Here is a 20518-nt window from a genome sequence, read left to right as displayed (position 1 = left end):
TTTTTTTGATTTTTAAAACAAATTTTATTTCCATTTGTTTTAACTATACGCCGAAACAAAAAACAAAAAACATTACACAAATCAAATAAATAAACAGATTTTCACGTCTACCAAATAAATGTCATTTGAAAACGTTTTACCCATTTCAAAACATCATCTTTTACACACTTTAAAAACAAAAAAATTCACCTACCCTCTAAAACTTCAATATTAGAGAGTCATTTTCCCCCAGTGAGCACAGAACCTGCCCAACAGCCCACACATCCAGAAACCCCTGTAGATGATTGATCAGTGTATAGTATGCATGCTCCACCCTCAGACGCGCTGCCACCAGCCCCCTCAGACAGAGCACTGCATCCGTCCACCCTACTCCAGCAAGTTGGTTCTTCCTACTTTTCGAGATTGCTAATTTTGCATTAGCAAACAAGAAATTGATCAATAGTAGGATTTCCTTCTTTTTCAGGATGTATTTGGGGCCATGGACAAAAAGTGGTATGGAGAAAACCTCCCCGAACCAGAAGAAGAAGAAGAAGAAGAATTGTGTAGCAGAGTTTCCGTTAGCAGGTAATTGCCAGACTATGACCGGATATGCTGAAACTCAGTTAATGGGACTCATTTTTATATTGCTTCATGCAGAGCTGCGTGTCTCCGTCAGACTCAGCAGCTGACCTGATCTCTATCTCGCGTCCGGTTACACTTCACTCGCGTTTATGTCCATATCGATCAGATCCAGCTCTCCTGATCGGCCTTTATAGAGAGCACCGATCAAACTATTATGAGTGAATATCGGCCGATAATGATCGGCGGCCAATCGATCGGAGCATCCCTAATTATTACCGGACATTTAGACCGGCAGGTTTTGAATTTACCGGTTTTTAATACATTTTAACAGCTAGAAACCGCTAATTACCGGCTAACGGAAACCCTGGAACAGATAATGGCTGCTTTTCTACATCACATGGACATCAATATTAGTTTTGCTGTGGAGTGGAGAATGAATTCCTGTTTTCAATTTGTTCAATTTGTTCAGTTAAATACCCTAAAATATATTCTCCTTATCTGCAAGCTGCAACTGATTATAAAGGGACAAATAAAGGTTGACCTTTATTCTTCAGCTGTCAGACGGTGACTGGTTACCTTGTGCCGGGGCCGAGGGATGCGAGGCAGTCTGAAAGGAATCTTCCTGGCCAGCCGGCGCTCCATCACCCCGTAACAGAAGCAGGCCAGCAGCAAGGTGGCCAACACGATTGAGAGCTTAGCCTGAGGAAAGGGGCAAAAATAGGAAAATAATATAGTGTAAGTATATTGTATAGTTGGAAGCGTCGGAGGCTTTAGATGTTCATTGCCAAAACTATCCTGTAGCTATTGTGCATAGGACATATAAAGCTTTGAATCCTTTAAACTTGAGACACAAACACATTGAACTTTCTCTCAACACAAATCATACCCTCATAGGCATGTTGGACCAGAGGTAGACGATGAAGATGGCGATGGCCTGCCACCAGTGATAGATGGTGAAGACAAAGTCAAGACGCTCTTTTTCCTCACCGTACAGCATGCCCAGCAGAGCTGAGAGAGAGAGAGAGAGAGAGAGAGAGAGAGAGAGAGAGAGAGAGAAGTAAGGCTGACAATGTGTGAACAAAGTTACATACCAACACCTCGAACAGCACCAGCGTGACTCACTACTGACGCCCGTCTTGTTCAGGGCGCTGCCAAGTCCCCACAGCACAGAGATCGCCAGCAGAGGACCCAGATATGAAGGCGTCTTCGGGGTTGGAGAGAAAGCCAGGAGAGCCACCAGCAGCACTAGGTGCACCACGGCCCCCCCCACCAGACACACCCAGCGCGGGAGGCGGAGGAGGCAGAGGGAGAGGGAGGAGAAGACGGAGCAGGAGAGGCCGTACACGAGGATGAGGAGCCACAGCTTATCCAGGCCCAGAGCGCACACGCCATAGGACTGAGGAGAGAACCAGAACAGGCTGTTGGTCCCGGGTCACAGTTGCTTCATTTTAGAATAACATATATAAAAGATAAATAAACAAATAGAATGAAAATAAGAATAACCAATAAAAATATCAAATAAAGTAAAGATATTCAAATAAACATAAGAAGTTAAAGTAACCTTTGCAATTAAAGATAAAATAAAGTAAAAATGTGTATATCAACCAAAGAATTTAATTTAAAAAAAAGATCAAACTAAATACAAGTATTTACTTTAAACTAAAAGTTAAGGTAAGAATGTGCTTTAAAAAGATAAAATAAAAAAGAATGTGGGTGTTGTCCACAGTAATAACTGTTATGTCTAATATATGTAATTTGTAATGTAAAGCGCTTTGAGCACTTGGAAAAGCACTCTAATAAAAATGAAATTAATTATTATTATTATTATTATTATTATAAGCATAAGTGTGCAATAAAAACATAACATTCAAAAAAGGTAATTCAAAAAAATATAAGTTAAAGTCAAATGTCCAATAAAAGATCAAATCAACATCAGAAGTAAAAGTAAAATGTGCACATTGTACTAATATATATATAGATGTATATCACAATCCATACTGTGTTTAAGAGATTGAAATCTTATTGAATCTGTACTTATTTCTATAATGTGTCGGCTCCTCTGGTATCACACTATACAAATGAAGCAATGCGAGTAAAAGTGCAGTACAAGGGAGAATCCAGTGATGGCGAACATCTGCTCGAAGCCGCTGTAGATGAAGAAGGGGCAGAGCAGGCGCAGGCGGTAGTCCCTCAGGTGTTTGAAAGGCAGCTGGAAGATGTTTCCCCAGCCGATGCTGCGGAGGTCGATCTCTTCGGTGGGGCGGTAGGCGGCGCCACACAGCACCAGGAACTGTGGGAAGCAGCAAACAGCAAACAATTCACTTTAAATTGTTTTGAATGACTCGATACGTTTCAAGATTCAAGGCTTTATTGTCATGTGCACATTAGCTACAGTGTAGATATGGCAATGAGTCACAGGCTCTACAATATACTTTGGATCATAAGGCAAACTGAATGCAAACACGTTGTTGAATAAGCCTCTGTATCCACCCTAAGCCCTGCAACTACAGCTAGGCTGGGATAAATTCATGGGCCAAGCTACAATACTGTATATTTATATATCAACCCATTTCTACAGCCAGACTTCTAAACTGCTTTCAACCGGAGGATCTGAGAGTGTTTCTTCTACAAAAACAGACTCTTTCTCCATCTCCTATTGTCTCTAAATGTAGAATTAGATCAGCATTTAATAAAGTTGCTGTACTTTGATGATTCTTGCACTTTTAGTCGATTGAATACAATACGAGACGCTTTGGATAAAATTGCAGCTAAATAAATGAGATGGAATGATTGACTGGTTACCCAGGGATATGTTTTTAAACCCTGAGTGTGCCCTGACCAAAAAACACTTTGTTCTTAGTGCAACTCAAATATGTTAAAGGGGCCTATTCTGCTTCTTGGGGTTAATCTCTTCCCTGTAGTGTTTTCTATATAGGTTTGTGCGCATGTCAATGGTCTGCAAAGGCTAGGATCCAGAATTCCCTCCAGAGGGAATTTCTCTCCCACACACTCCGCCCCCTGCCTGAAACACCTCCATTGAACTCCTTTGTTTACCACCCTAACATAATGACATCACTATGTTATATTCACGTTTCTATTGGCTAGCGCTCCAACACATTGTACATAAAAGGCTTAGGGGAGGGACATCTCTAAGCGGTTGACCAATCACAACAGAGCAGGCCAGCCAACCAATCAGAGCAGACTGGGCTCTGGTTTCAGACAGAGGGAAAAAAGAGCTGCTGCAGCACAGGCAGTATGAGGAAAATAAAAATGTCACTGTAGAGGCACAGAATAGAAATATGGACCTGAAATGAGAATTATGTGTCCATTTTAATCAATTTAACCGAGCTTAAATCTGCTCTAATTCATATTTCTAGCAATGTATCAGTGAATGTTTCTAGTGTGAAAGATCTTGCTCAAAACTATGAACCCACAAAGAATTACCACCCAGCCCTACAAGTTCCCTCTGCTCTACTGAGCATTTTAATGTCTGGCTAATTTATTTTGGTTTTATGGCCCATAATAACGCTGCAGCCTCCCCCTCACTCTGGAACTCCCTCCCCAGCCACGTCAGATCCGCCAACACTCTCAGATCATTCAAACAATCCCTCAAAACTCACCTGTTCACTCTTGCCTTCAACTCCTAATCCACTAACCCCTTGCCCTTATTCCACCTAGATTAGCACTTTCTACTTTTGTTGTTATTTTGTTTTACTTGCTTGTAAGCGCTTTGAGCACCAGGAAAAGCGCTATATAAATGTAATGTATTATTATTATATGACTGTTTGGTTTTTCTATATATCTATATTAATACATATAGACATTGTGTCCTGTTAGTACATGCTTAGAAACACATCACTACAAAAATAGAACAACAATGGACAGTTTTGCCAATTTTGTCCAATTAGTAATCCTGCCTTGTTTCTGTTAAAGTAAGTCGGTAATTCTACAAGCAATTTAATAAAGGGGCAGTTATTAGTACTGCTCTTATGCTTCTTATTCATTGTTGTTTTAAAAGACAAATATTTAGAAAATGTGTTTGTTGGTCCTACAGCAGAAGTAAAAGCTTTAATTGAAGTAGTGTTGTACACAAATGTAAAGTACAAGGAAATCCAACAGTACATTGATTCTAGTTATGCAGTACATATCCAGATGCAAGTAAAACTGCAAAATCACTTTTGTTCTAAATCTTGTTCGGAATGTAAGGAATAGGATTAGGGCCATTTGTATATGATATATATAATTAGCATTGCTCCCTAACTGTCATTCCCTGGTTCTTTCAAAGAGAAGGAAAATGCAGGACAGACACAAGACAATCAGATGAATAAATGTTAAACAACTTAAAACACTGAATTCTAGGTGTGTGTGTTTGTAGGGGCCTTTGGATCTTACGATGATCATGGAGAGGAAGGCGAAGCCCATGAGGACGCTTTCCACTTGGATGAGCAGCATGGAGCGAGGCAGCCTACTGAGCACGGTGGTGTTGAACCCGGGGATCACACCTTTGATGTTTGCTCCTGTCATTAGGAAGAGGAGAGGGAAAACAAGCGTTCAATCCCACTCAGGATGCAGTCAGAGCTGAAGCCTGTAACACACGCATCTGTGATCTTTGGAAATAACCAAACACTAATAGTAAACGAATAGAGAAGCAGATCATATTTTTGAGGTGTTACCTCGCTACACTTCTACTTCCTCCTTTTGTTGAGAGCAATCAAAAAGGAAGTGATGATGCATGAAGTTCAAAATGATAAACATCACAGCTTGAGGAGAAGTGATGCGCCTCGCTAGTTTCAGAGCAGCTCTGGGAGGCCACTTCGAGTTTCATGTAGCACTTTGCTACATACTGAAGTAGAAAAGATTTATACTAGCCTAGCACTGCACTTCTACTTGTTCTCTTCCTACAGTACTGGTTTCTAAAAAATACGTTGGTCTAGCACGTACCGTGGGAAGACGTGAGCCATGCAAAACAGTAAAGTATAAGGGTGGAACTTTTCTCATCTATGAACATGATTAAGGAAAATAAAAACTGAGATTTTTTTTCTAAAGGGGGAGAACCACTGACCTGATACTAGTTGGTCTGGAACCTCTCAGATTGTTTTTCAGTTCGAGACATGGACAGATTTGCTTCTGGACGCAATAGAGAGTGCAGAAATGAGTGATTTAGCACTTCCACGTTTTTGGTTGTATTCGCAAAGTAAGGTTAAAGTTTGGTTATTACAAGCTCACAAGATGTTCATGTTTTGATCTACGACATCAAATGCAAACAAAACAAAAGACTGCCAAACTTCATTACGCAGAACCCAAGTCCACCTTAAGCTTAGTGGTGTTGACATTAAGTCATGCGAGCGTCAAGCAAGGATAAATAGTATTAGGTCTAAATACGTTTGAACATTTATTTTGTGAATCAGGGGTTTATTTCAGCCAAACTGAAGTTGGTGATTGTTAAAACAGCAGAGTTATATTTAACCTAGTTATTGTTTGTATTCTGTCAAGGTTGAATAAAGTGTGTTTTGATCAGCATGGTAAAATTCCTGTTTGCTCAATTAAGTCTGGTGGCTTTTAGGGGAGCACAGTAGTTATAAGTATATGTTTTCCCTACATTTAAAATTAGTAATGATCTAAATCCCCTTACTCATTTTCAATATAGAATATTGAATCAGTTCACATTTTTTTGGAGAGTTGATGCAAAATCAATATACCTAGTTGAAGTTAAAGAAACAACGGTAAATATCCAGGTGGGGAAAGCAGCTAGTTAGCTTAGCTTAGACAAAAAGATCTGTTTGCCTCTGCCCTTTTAAATCAAATAGTAATAAATATCTTCATTTGTACTGTAACTTTTTTTCTTGTCATTTATGTATGTCTTATTATATTTCAGCTTGTTTTTACTTTTAGCTTTGTAATGACTGTTTTGAAAAGTCATTTTATAATGTGATTCTTTTACACTATGTATTGATTCTTTAAATGTTTTAAGCACATTGTTTTTGAAATATCTATATCGCTAAACTTGCCTTGCCTTAAAGACTAGAAAAAGGGTTTAGAGAGTACAAAGCTTAAAAGCATCTTTCCAAATCTTTATACAAATCATTGGTCAAAATGGACTGAATTAAAAGTCCTAATACTTAGTCATCCTCAATTGCTGTTAGAAATTGTTCATCAATGGTGGGGATGTGACACTGTCCCTTACCGCAGTTATGGACATTTTTGAGGATGTGTTCGTTTTCTCGCAGGTAGCCGTTGAGGACGAAGCGCATCGGGAACTCAGCGAAGACAAAACTCAGCTGGTGAGGAGGAAAGAGCATTAGTTTCTGCAGCTGCTCAAACGTATCTTTCCAATGTTAAACTGATCATGACGTGAGAACAATCTTAAGTTCATTTGATAAAACGGCAGCATAAATGAGACTCACATGGAAGATGATGAAGAAGATGGACTGGAAGACGATGATGTAGCTGTGGCATGCGCCCTTAGGGAGCTTCTTCTGCTCCTGCACATGCTCTTCTCTGTAGTTCACATACTCGTAGTACTGCTGCGCCATCCTGCATGCCCATAAATTCAATCATTCATTTTATGTTCAGTAGGTGTGTGTCCATTTGAAGACTGTATACAGACTTACCTGTACACTTCTGGATGTGTTAGACATTTTGGAGCAAATTTCCAAATCTATTATCTGAGGCTACTGCGTCATAAAAACAGTGGTTGCTAACGAGTGACTTGTTGTCATGTCATCATTCAGAATAATAGCTGAGCCTTTAGCTTAACGGTGTCGATGCCAATTCATGTAGTTTGTGTATAGCCTATAGCATTAGCTTTTTTTACTTTTGGCGATTGGATTTACAGTTAATACATCCTAAAAAGTGGTGTCAATATGTTGAGATAATCCCGTTGAAGAAAACGTCTAAGTATCATAAATGTGTGTTAGCCACAGATCTTATTTTCTTCAACTTTCCCTAACCAATGGAAAGATCCCGGTGCTTTTAGTCGAGGCAGCCCTTGGTAGGCTCATTTCCGGGTCGGCCAACAAAAATAAGTCACCACTACACCACTCAATTGGGAAATTAAATAATGACTTGCACGCATGAAATATATATAGATTTCCATTATCTGTTTTTCTTCATTCATTTTTATAAAGGCTCTATATTCAACACATGGAAATAAAACAACGTAGATCGGTTTGGTGAATTGGGTTTCTAACGGCATTGTATCACAAACACAAAAGTCCCCAACACAGCACTGCACAACAAAGCCTCGCAAACTATTGTTTGGGCATTGCACTGATGGAAACAATAAGGTGTCACGGCTGCTGCTGCTGTCTGCTCGTTAACCTGTCTGGGATTGTTTTCAGCTGTGTATGTTATATGTATATGAGATGTGCCGTTGCCCGGAGGCCATTGGATGCCAGTTTCCTGTCCCTCCTCCGGTAGGCGTGACCGAAGATCTGGATTGGAGCAGGTCGGGCCCGACTCACCAATCCCTGCCCACATCTTCCAGGGACTCTTACAAGAGTGTGTGCATCTCAGTTAGACAGGAGAGGTCTGAATCTGTGTCGGACGTCTCTCGGTGCTCTCCTTACGTTCTGTGTCAGTTCTGTACTAGTTCTGCTACAGTGGTTAGTTAGGGTGTATGCTTAAGTGTGTATTCTGTGATTTGTGACGGCGTCGGCGTCAAACTTGCGCGAGACGCCTCACTATTTTAGCCTTAAGCGCCCATTGTGTGCTATGACTGTGATAATCTGTGGCCTTCGTTTTGTGTAGCGTTATTGTGGACAGATAGCTGGTTTTAAGAGCCTGTATTTTTGGTTACAGCATCTGTATTTTGAGTTTATTATTAAAATCAACCTCTTACCAAGAACACCTGGTTTCGTGTTGCTTTCCTTTTACCCTAAGCGAACTGGGGACGTAACAAAGGTATTGTTATTCCTACACCTCTTTGTGAACAGACATGAAAATGATTCACCTTCAGCAGCTGATGATGCTTCAGCTCCAGTTTTACTGACAGCACCTTAGCAAGGATTTTGAAAGTAAAAGCTCTCATTTCACTTGAAGATTTAAAAAAAACTATTGTCAAGTGTTTGTAATTCCACTTGTGATTGCTGTCCTTAATGTAAAACTAATGTTTTAAACTTTGCACATATCTCTATTAAGGGAGACTATTATGCAAAGGTCCAGGTTCATATTTTGTGCTCACTTTGACTGCTCACATGCTTGAGAGACTCTTGTTAAAAAAAGGATTACATAAACAAAAGTCTGTTAGTTAAGAAAGTTCCATCAGTGATGTCAGATTATTTTTTTGTAACTACATTACATTACATGTTACTTGTTAGACGCTTTTATCCAAAGCAACTTACATACTCAATACTGTGGACAATCCCCAAAGGAGCACTTTGGGGTGAAATGTCTCAGGTACACAACGACATGCTGACTGCAGAGGGGTTTGAACCTGTGTTCCCCTGATCCAAACACCAACGCACTAACCCACTGCGCCACAGCCTCCCTAGAGCAGTGTTTAAAGGGTTGTTTTGGTTTGAAATCCTGTATTATTTCAGGCAATTGCTTTAACTGTACAGTATGTTGCAATTTTCCTAGATTGTCTCAAATCTCCCTTATGTTTGTGACTTGATTTTTTGGCTACCTTCATTGGATGTGAGGGGATAAAAGTTCCTAAATTATATAATTGAAGCGTTGATGACCATTAGAAACGCTCAATATTAAGGATCATAGTAAGATTTATGGTAAAGGTCAAAGTGTAGTTATAAAGACATATTTAGGGTTTATAGAATTGAGGTCCACGTGTACACAGTACTGCACTCACAGTGAAATATAACCTCTGCATTTCACCCATCCTAGAATTACGAGCAGTGGGCAGCTATTATAAAGCAGCGGTGGGAACAAAGGCCTTGCTCAAGGGCAACTTGGCAGGGCCACAGGTTGCCAACTGGTACCTCTCTGCAGTGAAGGTAAAACCGACAATCAGAAACTGGTCATCAGTACTCGTCTGAGTACTTCAACATGACGTAGGTCCAGCCTCCGCCTCTTATGTTACATCTTTATCCGCCCACCCTTCCACATCCACTTGCTCACCTTGTAATGTAATTTCCCAACGAGGCCCAGAGCGGCACGATGGCCACGCCGATAGCCACGGCCGATGGGACCAAGGTGTAGTACCGCTCCCAGTAATTGGTCGACACAAAGAGTGCGTAGATCCCTGAAGCGAGGAACATCATCCACTTTGTACCTAGAAACCTTCCGGGGATGTAAATAGAGGAAATATTGCTGTTATAGAGCAAGGACATTCAGTTACAAAAGGAAAGGTTTTATCATTTGTGCGTTTGCTACCTGATAAGTACGGGGGTGTACAGCAGACCTATGATGGGCGTGACGTTGATGCCCATCAGCATCTTGTGATCGATGTCCTCCAGGCCAAGGTTGCTGTACTTCACTTCGCGGTAGGTCATATCATAATGGAGTATTAGCTGCATCTGCAGTAGACCTGTAGAGAAAGATTTAATAGAACTATGCTCTTCTTCCTTCATCCAATTATGTATTTTGTTCCATACTGACCCATGTACACACTGTACAGAATCATGGCTCCAACACTGGCTGCAAGGACGTTCTTGATGACTCCAAGCCTCTTCCTCCTGTAGTACTTCCTCTCCTCCTCCTCCTCGTTGTACTCTGCTTGTGGGCCAAGAAACTCCTTTATTCAAGAAGAAAAAGGAGAGGTGAGGGGGGTTTGGTTGGTAGTATTTAATCACATCTTTCTCTGGAAACACTAGAACTGGAGTTTTCCCAGGAAAACGTACCTGCTCCTGTGCGTTTTCTTCTTGGTCCACATTCAGCAGTTCATTTATGCCGCCATTGGGAGGCGCTACAAACGGATCAGCATCCCTGATCAACACCTCTCGATCAGCTGCCTCCATCTAGTGACCAAAACCGGCAGTACTCTGGATTATTACTTGTTTACTGGACCAAACGCAATCAATGTGTTTGTGTCATTACTCCCATTATGCTTCTGTAGAAACCATCTTCAGTTCATACTCATGAGAATATAGTCAGAGGTTTTTTGTTGAATTATCACAGGTCATAAAAAAATCACGATACATTCCAGATAAAATGTAAGGCTGGATAAATCTGGATTATCAATATAATTACTCTTTTAAATTGTGGACTTTTAATGTTGCAGTAAATAACATGGGCAGCAGTCATATTTATAATGAGACTACTTCATTTGAAGTGCTTATTTTTAGTACTTAATTGTTTATTCTATGACCGCGAGATAAGGGCCGGCTATTACTGTTTGTTATGTGAGTTTTTAGCTACCTTATTTGGATAACAAGGGATAAAAGTACATACATGATATTTGGAACTTCTTTGAGTTAAGAAGTCTCTTCAATATTGTAAGCATTGGGTTGAAGTATCTTTGAAGCCTTAACACCTCGGACGTTACAATATTAAAGGTTATGTTTGGGCTCAGGGAAAATGCTTATTTTTGTATTTCTGGGACATATTCAGTGGTACATTCTCTTGTCGTTGACATTAATTTCTCTATTTTTCTCTCCTAAAGAAAATGTTTTAGATAAAACGTTCCTCTAAAGAAATAGAAAAAACAAATACTTTATGAAAGTGTGTTATTTCTAAATCAATTCAATTGTATTCGTTTTTTGATTAAATAATTCTTGTTTTACGTTTGTTTGTTTTTTACTTTCTTTAAGTTAGTGGAAAGTCCAATGTTGTGGCTATTGACCCCTCATGTTACAGTTCTTTTTATTTCATATCTAGATTGTATGCAGTTTTACGTCAGTGCAAATAAGACAATAAAAAGGTACAAAAAGACACTATATCTAGCAACGTGATTCTAAGTGATGTTCTGAAATGTTCTTCAGTGCAAATCAACAAACATGACCACATTGGTATAAAAGAGGATATAGCCCATAACATGTTCTCCAAAATGTTAGCAAGACATAGCATTGACATTTCAAGCTTTATTTTAGGGGCATTGAACTATCCTCGTCTAGATTTAAAATAAAATCCACGTTGTGTGCTCTTTCCCCCCAGCATTGCCTTTAGAACTCGTGTAACGACTTCCTTTTAATCCTGAACGTAACAGTGGAATAATGAAAGGTAGGTCAAAGAGCTAAATTATATAAATGATTGTACTGTCTGGTATGAAACGATGCTTTGGTATAGTTTTGCATACCTATAGCGACTTCTGCAGTAATAGTAGCCTAATGCAGCATTGCAAACAGCACACGTCATCAACACATTTTAGGTTTATTATTTAAAAAGACTATTCTGAAATACCAAGTGTGCTGTAACTCACCTAGCATACTTACCTAACGACAAGCCTCATTTTTACAAACACCTTGAACATCACTTACCGTGTTTCTCGCGCGGGGCTCCTTGCACCGGTCTGAAACGTTATTCCACCTGCAACATAGAGACGACAGACCCTCTCCTACCCTGGGCCGCTTTTGTTTCAGCAGCTGTCAGTTCCCCTTTCTCATGTACAACGTGCAGGTATAAATAAGTTTAGCGAAGGAAACGAAAGTCTCCACTTCCTCACCCCAATCTGCTTGACGGTCTGTCTTAAAGGTATAGGCACATATTTAGGAAACCCAGACCTCTGAGTGCTACCGTAACAGTAGTGAGACATGAGGCAACTTCAATGGCTAAGAAATGTGAAGGAAAAATTAAAAATACCCTCATGGCAAAACTTTTGTTGTTATGATAATAGAAATTTTTATTTGAGTACTTAATAACATCAACACACTGTGTAGCTTCAACAATATGTAGCAAAAAGCTGCCACAGTGGTGAGCACGTGAACAAAAAAACATCACAGTCAAAATATGGTCCTCTCACATAGTGCACAATACAGTCTACACAAGCATGACAATTATGAGTTCAGTCCATCTTCAACACACGTCCACGTTAAGCCGGAGTGATGCAGCTGTCTGCATTGGAGATATTGTTGAGCCAACAAAGCACCATCCAGCCCTGGCAGTCAACTTTATGCATAGCGTCTTGTTTAAAAAGACATGATTCTTTCAGTGCTTGTTCTGATCCATTCATGTATAAATTACTGTATTTTTAGGTGTTGTTCAAAACCTTGTCTGCATAACAGACAATGTACGATGTTGTGTAGCAACATTTTGACCCCTGTTTATTTTTACCCCCTTTGAAAGTTGATTTTTAACCATGTTCAAAGGGTGATTTGGAAAACGGGGACTAAATGCAAATCATTCCTAGTGTATGTTTTAACCTGCCACAAGTACCAGACGGTTGGTGCCACAAAACTTCAAATTACTTGAGTTTCTTCAGTAGAAACAGCACCCTTCATTTCGGAGCAGCTAAAAACTAGCACAAAGTATGACTTTAGAAATAATATCCTTTTCTTCTTTCCAGTTATTTTTCATGCGATATTTTGAAGGACCAGGCAAAGCTGAATATACACGAGGCTGGTGGAGAAGTTTCAAGATGTCCTCATGCTGTCGTTCCACCAGATCCTTATCCTCTACTGCAGTGGAGGAAGTAGTTTCTCTCACTGGACCCTTATAGTTCTATGCTTTTTGATTTCCAACCCCAACCACTCATTAAAACAAGTCTCTCACCTTAGAGAAACCAGATATGGTGACCCCATCCCGTAACTTTTAAATCCCCCAAAATGCTCTACTTCTTTCCGTTTAAAAGCGTCTCTATTCGCTCCCTACTGCTGCCTTCCTCATAATTTCCTCGTCCTGGACGGAGAGCTCTGTCAGTTTACGTCCTAGCTTCTCGTGGAGGTCTAGGTATTTTGCCACACAGCGGTCCAGGCACACCGACTCCCCCTTCGTCAGCTCCGCCTCCTTGTAATGTGGCGGCACACACTTCCGGTGGCAGGCGTTGGTCATTCTGGGAATACATGGGAGTCAGGAGACAGTTAGATTTGTAAAAGACATTAAACATTTTTTATTAAAGCTTGTGTGCAAACACATAATAATGCCTGAACATCTTAATATGATGTCCCACCAATATTAGCAGATAGTTAATGTCACTTGGCAAACAAAACAGTTCCATCTGCTGGAACTAAAACATTTCTTTAGATCTTGAGCGCAACTTTTTTGACCAACTACATTGCTTACAGGGGACATAGTATGCTTGTTTTCAGATTCACTCTTGTATTGGTGCTTGCTACTAAAATGTGTTTGAGGAGTGACTGCATGCTTTTGCCTTGAGAAAAAGCGTAGCAACCAGACTATTTCTGATCGTTCAGCAGTTATCGTGCGATCGTTCCTAATTCTTCTTGTTAAAAATATTACACTTTTTAGGAAAAGGGATGGTGATATCAAATTGGAGAAGCTTGATTTAGATTTCAGATTCATAACAAAGACAGATTGAGCTATTTTACTATTAAATACTTGCTTTGTATTTGCAGTGTAGTACTTTTCATAATAATAATACTAAGTATCATTGTGTATTTAATAATATTAATAATAATCATTAATACTGTTATGTGTTGAAAGGTGTTATATAAATAAACTTGCCTTGATCATAATTGAAGCCCTACAAATTTAAACTGCGGTTTATTACAGAAACACATAAATGATATCCAATATTGAGACGAGATCAATGCTGTCAACTTAATTTAAGGTCATGTGTTACTGTCGTTTCATACATTCCGTGATTTTTTTATTTTATTTTTTTTTTTTAATAGGACTTTCAGTCGTTCAACATCGATCAACTGTTCGTTTCAATGGTGGCATGCATGTTCCAAACGAGTTGCTAGATGTAATATTACAGCGTGTGGGCTCTGCTGAGTACCAATTAATCTGTCACATGCACTGCAGTCAGTCAACAGTTATTAGGTAGCTAGCGTCATGTAGGGACTCTTCATGTGCAGCTAGGTCAAAGCTGGCTAACATGAAGGTGAGCCTTTGTAACTGCAACACGACAAGTTTAATAAAAACTACGCATGAATGCCAGAAGACAGTTTAATACTGTCATAAAGCTAGCATTAATGTGTTAAAGCTAGCTTAATGGCTAACTTGTATTGGCTTACCGGTTGTACATGTCTGACATCATTTCCACCTCCAGCTCCGCCGCCAGCTGCTGCGCCTTCATGGGATCCATGTCTGCTCCTCAGTGCTGCTGTCCCCGGCTTGAAACACAAACACGTCGCCCTGGTGATCCTCTGCAGTGGACAGACGACAAGAAACTACCCGGTGCTTCTTCTTTAACCTTCAAACCTGCAAAGAAAACACGTGTGTGACGTTTCCGCTCGCACTTCCGGTGTCAATAAAGTTGCATTCAAACTGAGAGCGGAGACAGTGCGCCCTCTCCTAGCTTTTCTGTACATTTCCAGATTAATATATAATTTATAATTCATATTTATTCTGACACTATCACATTTAAAATCATGAAATATAAAACTGCTAACTCATTAACTTACTATGTGTTTTTTTGTGTTTAAAAAAACCTTAGTAAAGTCTTACTGTTTATAATGTACAACAGTCCCTGAGCACTCAAATCATGTATTTTGATTGAATGATTATTATGTAAAAAAAACAGACACGCATGAAAATACACTTTTTTTAATAAACCATAATTATGTAATTTACACAACAGTCAGTCTGAAAATTCTAATTTCACTGAAAATATCAAATTAAGATAGATGTGAACAACACTTTGTTCTCTATGCAATCAATACTTTTGCATAATATTAATAGAAACATGAATAAAATAATATAAACATATTTTAACCTTGTATATTGAACTTAACAAAAGGTCAAACCCAGAAGTGTTACTCCCATGTATACCAACTGACTGGTAAAACGTAAAAAAGGACAATACAAATCTGTTGTATAATACTTCACAGCAAAATTCACTCAAGTCTGGCATCTCTGTGAACATACACAAACAAAGAGAACAAAGGGCTTTGCCCACAAGTGCTGAACCTGTCACAACATAGCCAAAAAACTATGCTCAAATAAAAATTTTCACTCTGCCTCATCTCCAGTTACATCAACATCGTTCACATCTTCCTCCTCTTCTTCTTCTTCTTCCTCTGTAGTTATTTCAATGTTGTGAAGTCCGTTCAAACACTCTCTGCTCGGAGGCAATTTGTCTGGGGAGTAATGAAGGATGTCCACCTCCACTTCCTCCTCGACCTCCACTTCCTCCTCTTCTTCATTTTCTTCTTGATCGCAGCCTGAGGTTTTGCAGAACCCGACAGTGTCTGAAAGAGGGGGGGCAGTTCTCTTGGGGATCTGTGGGTTTAAATGAGTTTTGTTTTGTTGAGGCAGATGGGTGTCGCTGTGCGACGAGTCTTCATTGTTGAACGAAGTCTGATGTGTATCTGGCACTCCTGCATCATGGGCTTTTAGAGCTGAAAAAAAAAGAAACCAAGGTGGTTTATCCAGATATTTTTGAGACATTTTTAGGGGAAATAAACTAGTACATTATTTATATAAATGTGTTGATATCAGCCTTGATAACATTTAGCCCATCTTTTCAAAGAATAGTTTGAACACTTAAAAAAACCATCTTTTGATCTTTACGATTAAAGACTCCATTGTCTTAACAGTAGCAAAGCCGTCAGTGGTGAAATTGAAAAATCGAATGAAATTAAAATGTAACAGAAAAAAACTCAAACATATAGAAGAAAAAACTATATTTTTTATAATATTTGAAAATAAACAAAATGGCAAACAAATTTTATGAAATTCTCAGATTTAGTCACTAATGTACAGCTAAAATGGTCAAAGGTTTTCATCAATTCACTTTGCAAGTTTGGATCGACCTCATCGCACTAAAGAGAGGCAAGTGTTTGCTAATTGTTCTAAATCCGACTACAAAGTCAATTTGATTACGTTAAACCAATCCAGATATTACTCACTGCAAGAGGCAGAATCTGTGGTGTGGAGAGTTTGATCCAACTTTCAAAAGCGAAGGGGAGGGGTTCCTTGACAATTTTATTTTCTTGACTTTCTCTTGTTATTCCCAACTTTAATCTCCGAAGAGTTTTGGGTTATTTCCTCATACATTTCGGACTTTATACATTTTAATCAAGTTTTTTGCTTGTATTTTCTGAATTACCTCTTTAAACATATAAAACTCATACCTTGTTGTTTCTGAGTTTCTTCTTGAAAAATTAACCCCTAACTATGCGACAAGGTTACATATTCTCATTAGTATGTTGTTTTCCAACCTAACCAATAATTGAAATTGTGAAAGTAGCTTTTCCCTATCTGTTCATACTTCAAATGTTTTACTCTGACTGTTAACAATGCAAGGGCGTGAACATCTTTCAATTACAAGTAAAGGGAAAAAAACACACTACCTTCATCAGGATTCTTTTGTGGATGCTCCCTCTCAGCTGCTACCTTGGCCTGGTCTTCTCTTAAGAACTCAAAGGAAAACACGGGAGGGGGCTCATCCCCAAACAAACCGGTCCCGTTTGCATCATTTCGCCGTGATTGGCCACACTCTTCTGTTGACTTGTGGAAGATTTGATTGTGATTTTCATCAACTGGGACATTGAAGACGTGAGACTCCTTAATCCCATCCTTGTTCTGAGACTGAGCATTGTCCATTTTAGTCAATTTTTTTGTTCTGCTCCTGCATTCCTTCCCTTCACTTTCAACATCTCTTGAGGTTCTGTTTGTTTCATTTTCCTGGCTTTCTTTTGACCTGCTTGTTTTTGAGTGTTGTTGTCTGATAAGCTTTTGAAACTGTTTCAAATTGACCATCTTTCGCTTTTGGGTTGTCTCACATTGTCCTCCTGCTGGGATAACAACATTGTTATCGTCTACTACGGCCTTGACGGTGTTCTCGTTACTTCTGGTCTTCTTCAGTGGTATTGCAGCCACTTTATTTTTATTCCTCTTCCATTTTCTAGACCTTGGCTTTGTTTTATCTTTCACCCCCTCCGCAAAATTAATGTCAACTTGCGGTTCTCCGTTGAGATCCTGGCTGATTTTTTCAACAGCGGTAGGAGAGCTCTGCGGTGGACTTACAACTTTTTTATTCCTTGGCCTTCCGCGTCCCCGCTTCACAGGTTCTCCTTCTTTATTCACAATCTGAGCTATACAGGCCTTCGGTTTTAAAGCTGAATCTTCTATGCTTGATTCACTAGGCGTCTCTTGAGTTTTTTTTAAAAAGCCCCTGGTCGGGATCCTTGTCCGTTGTTCAGTTTTGAGATCCCCGGACCCTCTGGTTCCCTCTCTCAGATCTTCTTTGATGGTTGACGGTTCATCTGGTTTCACTAAATCTTTGTTAGAATGATCGGCCATTTCTCTTTCCTTCGTCAGCACATTGTTGCTCGACGAACTAATGCTCAGGTTTGTCTGCTCTTTGGTTCCATTATTGACTTTCACGCATTCCAATGACAAAAGAGAACTGGCTTCTTGTTGACAACTTTTGTGCTTGCTCTTCCTCCTTTTAGGCACTTCAGCATCGTCTATCGTGACATCTTGTACTTGTTTGCATTTCAAACCTCCCGTTTTCTTCCTGGAAGAAGATTCTTGTTCTGCCACATTTGGAAGACCAGCAGATATTACTCCAATGTCTTCAACCCTCTTCCTCTTTTTCCTGGAATCAGATCTTTCTTCTGCCACATGTGCAGGACCAGCAGATATTGCTCCAATCTTTTCAACCTTCTTTAAACTTTCCTTCATTATCCTGGGATCAGATTTCGGTTTTGCCACATTTCCAGGGCCAGCAGATATTGCTCCTCTGTCCTCCACCTCATTCACAGTACAAGATGCGGCCCGTGTTTCGCAAATTTGAGGATTTATCTCCAGATGCCACCAACCGCTGCCGTTTGTATACTGTGGTACAGATGAACTTTTATTTGGTTTGGGATTGATGGCACTAAGAGGATATTGTAGTGGTCTGGGGTTATTTATGAGCCAAGGTCGCCTGTCTAACGTTGTATGTGGCTGGATATTACTGCTTTGGTGCGTTGAGCTGTTGATGGTAGGGAGATCTAACGGAGAGAGACATGTAGGAAGCCGCAAATCATCCATGGAAGGTAGAGGATGCGAGGAGGGCGCCTCATTTCCATTTGTCAGGGGTAAAAACTCAAGGATGTTCGGATTGCCTTGTGCAGACAGTTCCTGGCATACCGGGTAATAGGTAAGGGCAGTAACAGTTTCCTGTCCACTGGAGTATAGAGCTGTGGGTATGACTGATTGTGTTGTGGGTGCTTCAGGATATGGACAATTTTGAGCTTTGGGCATTGGCGATCCATCTTTTCGCACCATGGCTGTGAAGGGCGGGGGATACTGAGGAAAGCGCTGCTGCTGGATAAGCAAAGAAGAGGGCTGTACAGATGAAAGGCTTGAGCAGTTGGGCTGGTTCTGTGCTGTTAAACAATAGATACCTGTACGACAGGTAAGAACAATGTCATTAATTAATCTTGAGTGAGAGCAAACAGGAAAGCAGAAGCAGATGTGAGGAAAACAACAACTTAAGTCAATAGGGAAAAAAGAGTCTCTTTTCATTTGTATCTCTTCTGTTCAATCCACTAGAGATAATTATACAACGTCATGGGGTCTGGAATGAAGCTAAGTGGTCAGTGGATGTGGTGTGAAAACATTTGGCGATTTTGTTTTAATGTTTGTTTCATAACAACGGCCTGTATATTCACAGTCATACATTTTATGAAATAAGGGATACCTAACTATAACTAGATTAATACAGGTTAGGGCTGTCCCGAATACCATTTTTCGGGCTCCGGATATTTGGTAGTAATCAGCAGTGAATATTCGGCCCGCGCGGGGGGGGTCAGCAGCGAACCGCTTCAACACGTGTATTTCGGGTTTATTCACGGCATTAATTTTGTTATTCTACAGTATTGTTGTTTTATAGTTATTTGTTCATGTATACAACCCAATTTGTGTTCTTTGAAATTGAAAAGGATATTGCATTGTGTTTGTTACTTTCGTTGCAGTTGTATATGTCTTAAGTGCAATTTGGCTTGGCTTCCTATTTTGTATGGACATGCTTTTATTTTGAAGGAGAGTTAGCGCTGTTGACAGGAAGTCGTTGTTGCTGTGGAAACAACGTGACGGAGATTAACAGGGAAAAAGTAATATCTACATATAAAGACGGAGAAAGTAAACGATAACATTTATGGTTAAGTGTTAGCACCCCCCGAAGAGGCACAAGCTCTTACGTTGATATTGGAGTTTTCAATAAATTCTATTTGACAGCCGCAGTGCAACGAATATCCGAATAACGAAATCCTAATAGTACGGCCCTAATACAGGTAAAACGAAAAGATATGGGTTTTTTTTCATCTTGGGGTAAACCGTCTGTTTAACCCTAAAATGTATCATTGAGACAATAGATTGGTGCAGAGATGAGTTATAAAACCCGGAAATTAGTTACCACTTGACTAATTTGGTTCCATTGTAATGAATTCAACCTTTTTTTTTACGTGTTTATGGTTATGATAATATGTGGTTAACACAAGCTGAACAGATTATAATGTGTTGTTCCACAAGATAAAATATGTCAGGAAATGCCCCCCTGGTGAAAGTCCAAAGCTTCTATGTGTCGTAAAAACAGCAGTTGCTAACAAGGGACTACATGTCACTTGTACATTAGCTCAGGGGTTCCGCGGCCCGGTACCGGTCCGCGGAACCTCAGCTGTGAGTTTATCGTAATATTTGCAGAATTATAAATATTTTAAAATATTTTATCAAAAAGATAATAACTTTTTTCTTTTTTTTTCGCACCTATACCAATTATATTATTTCATCCAAAACGTACAAAATTAATTAAAATTGGTTAGCATAAGGTCTCAGCCTCTCGTGCAAAGAGAAAGTTACCGGTGCGCCAATAGGAAGTGGAGCACACAGGAGACAACCGTTTAATCGCAGACTGTTATGTCTATGTGGGGAAATGGCAGTGCATACATTATTTGAGATATATTTCAAACTCGGACTTCATTTTAAGGATATGTCGGCCAGGGGTGTAGAG

At 39.7% G+C, this 20518-nt stretch overlaps 3 protein-coding genes across 3 annotated transcripts; all 3 read right to left on the bottom strand.

The window, feature by feature from the left end:
- Positions 1-927: 927 nt before the first annotated feature.
- Positions 928-12041, bottom strand: unc93b1 (unc-93 homolog B1, TLR signaling regulator). Its single transcript, XM_010772276.1, has 12 exons — positions 11934-12041; positions 10359-10475; positions 10117-10252; positions 9892-10045; positions 9637-9798; positions 6966-7095; positions 6746-6839; positions 4954-5078; positions 2669-2851; positions 1684-1957; positions 1448-1569; positions 928-1260 (listed from the first exon to the last, which is right to left on the bottom strand). The coding sequence occupies exons 2-12, from the start codon at positions 10473-10475 to the stop codon at positions 1105-1107; spliced, it is 1653 nt and encodes a 550-aa protein (XP_010770578.1). The 5' UTR covers positions 11934-12041; the 3' UTR covers positions 928-1104.
- A 674-nt stretch (positions 12042-12715) lies between these two features.
- On the bottom strand, positions 12716-14854 carry timm10 (translocase of inner mitochondrial membrane 10 homolog (yeast)). The gene is made up of 2 exons (XM_010772275.1): positions 14592-14854; positions 12716-13444 (listed from the first exon to the last, which is right to left on the bottom strand). The coding sequence occupies exons 1-2, from the start codon at positions 14660-14662 to the stop codon at positions 13249-13251; spliced, it is 267 nt and encodes an 88-aa protein (XP_010770577.1). The 5' UTR covers positions 14663-14854; the 3' UTR covers positions 12716-13248.
- A 340-nt stretch (positions 14855-15194) lies between these two features.
- Positions 15195-18913, bottom strand: LOC104946435 (uncharacterized). The gene is made up of 2 exons (XM_010772274.1): positions 16872-18913; positions 15195-15917 (listed from the first exon to the last, which is right to left on the bottom strand). The coding sequence occupies exons 1-2, from the start codon at positions 18793-18795 to the stop codon at positions 15529-15531; spliced, it is 2313 nt and encodes a 770-aa protein (XP_010770576.1). The 5' UTR covers positions 18796-18913; the 3' UTR covers positions 15195-15528.
- Positions 18914-20518: the final 1605 nt, after the last annotated feature.

This window comes from Notothenia coriiceps, unplaced genomic scaffold (genome assembly GCF_000735185.1).
Source record: "Notothenia coriiceps isolate Sejong01 unplaced genomic scaffold, NC01 NC01_scaffold00011055, whole genome shotgun sequence".
NCBI lineage: Eukaryota > Metazoa > Chordata > Actinopteri > Perciformes > Nototheniidae > Notothenia > Notothenia coriiceps.
This window is presented reverse-complemented; position numbering and strand designations above follow the sequence as displayed.

What these genes read in the sequence shown, in the direction of transcription:
- unc93b1 (XM_010772276.1), bottom strand. Translation starts at nt 10,475, where the DNA reads ATGGAGGCAGCTGATCGAGAGGTGTTGATCAGGGATGCTGATCCGTTT. An exon ending in CCATCACTGGATTCTCCCTT is followed by an intron (nt 1,958 to 2,668) that starts GTACTGCACTTT and finishes TTCTCTCCTCAG; the next exon opens with TCCTATGGCGTGTGCGCTCT. An exon ending in GAACAAGACGGGCGTCAGTA is followed by an intron (nt 1,570 to 1,683) that starts GTGAGTCACGCT and finishes TCTCTCTCTCAG; the next exon opens with CTCTGCTGGGCATGCTGTAC.
- timm10 (XM_010772275.1), bottom strand. Translation starts at nt 14,662, where the DNA reads ATGGATCCCATGAAGGCGCAGCAGCTGGCGGCGGAGCTGGAGGTGGAA. An exon ending in ATGTCAGACATGTACAACCG is followed by an intron (nt 13,445 to 14,591) that starts GTAAGCCAATAC and finishes ATGTATTCCCAG; the next exon opens with AATGACCAACGCCTGCCACC.
- LOC104946435 (XM_010772274.1), bottom strand. Translation starts at nt 18,795, where the DNA reads ATGGTGCGAAAAGATGGATCGCCAATGCCCAAAGCTCAAAATTGTCCA. An exon ending in ACAAAAGAATCCTGATGAAG is followed by an intron (nt 15,918 to 16,871) that starts GTAGTGTGTTTT and finishes TTTTTTTTTCAG; the next exon opens with CTCTAAAAGCCCATGATGCA.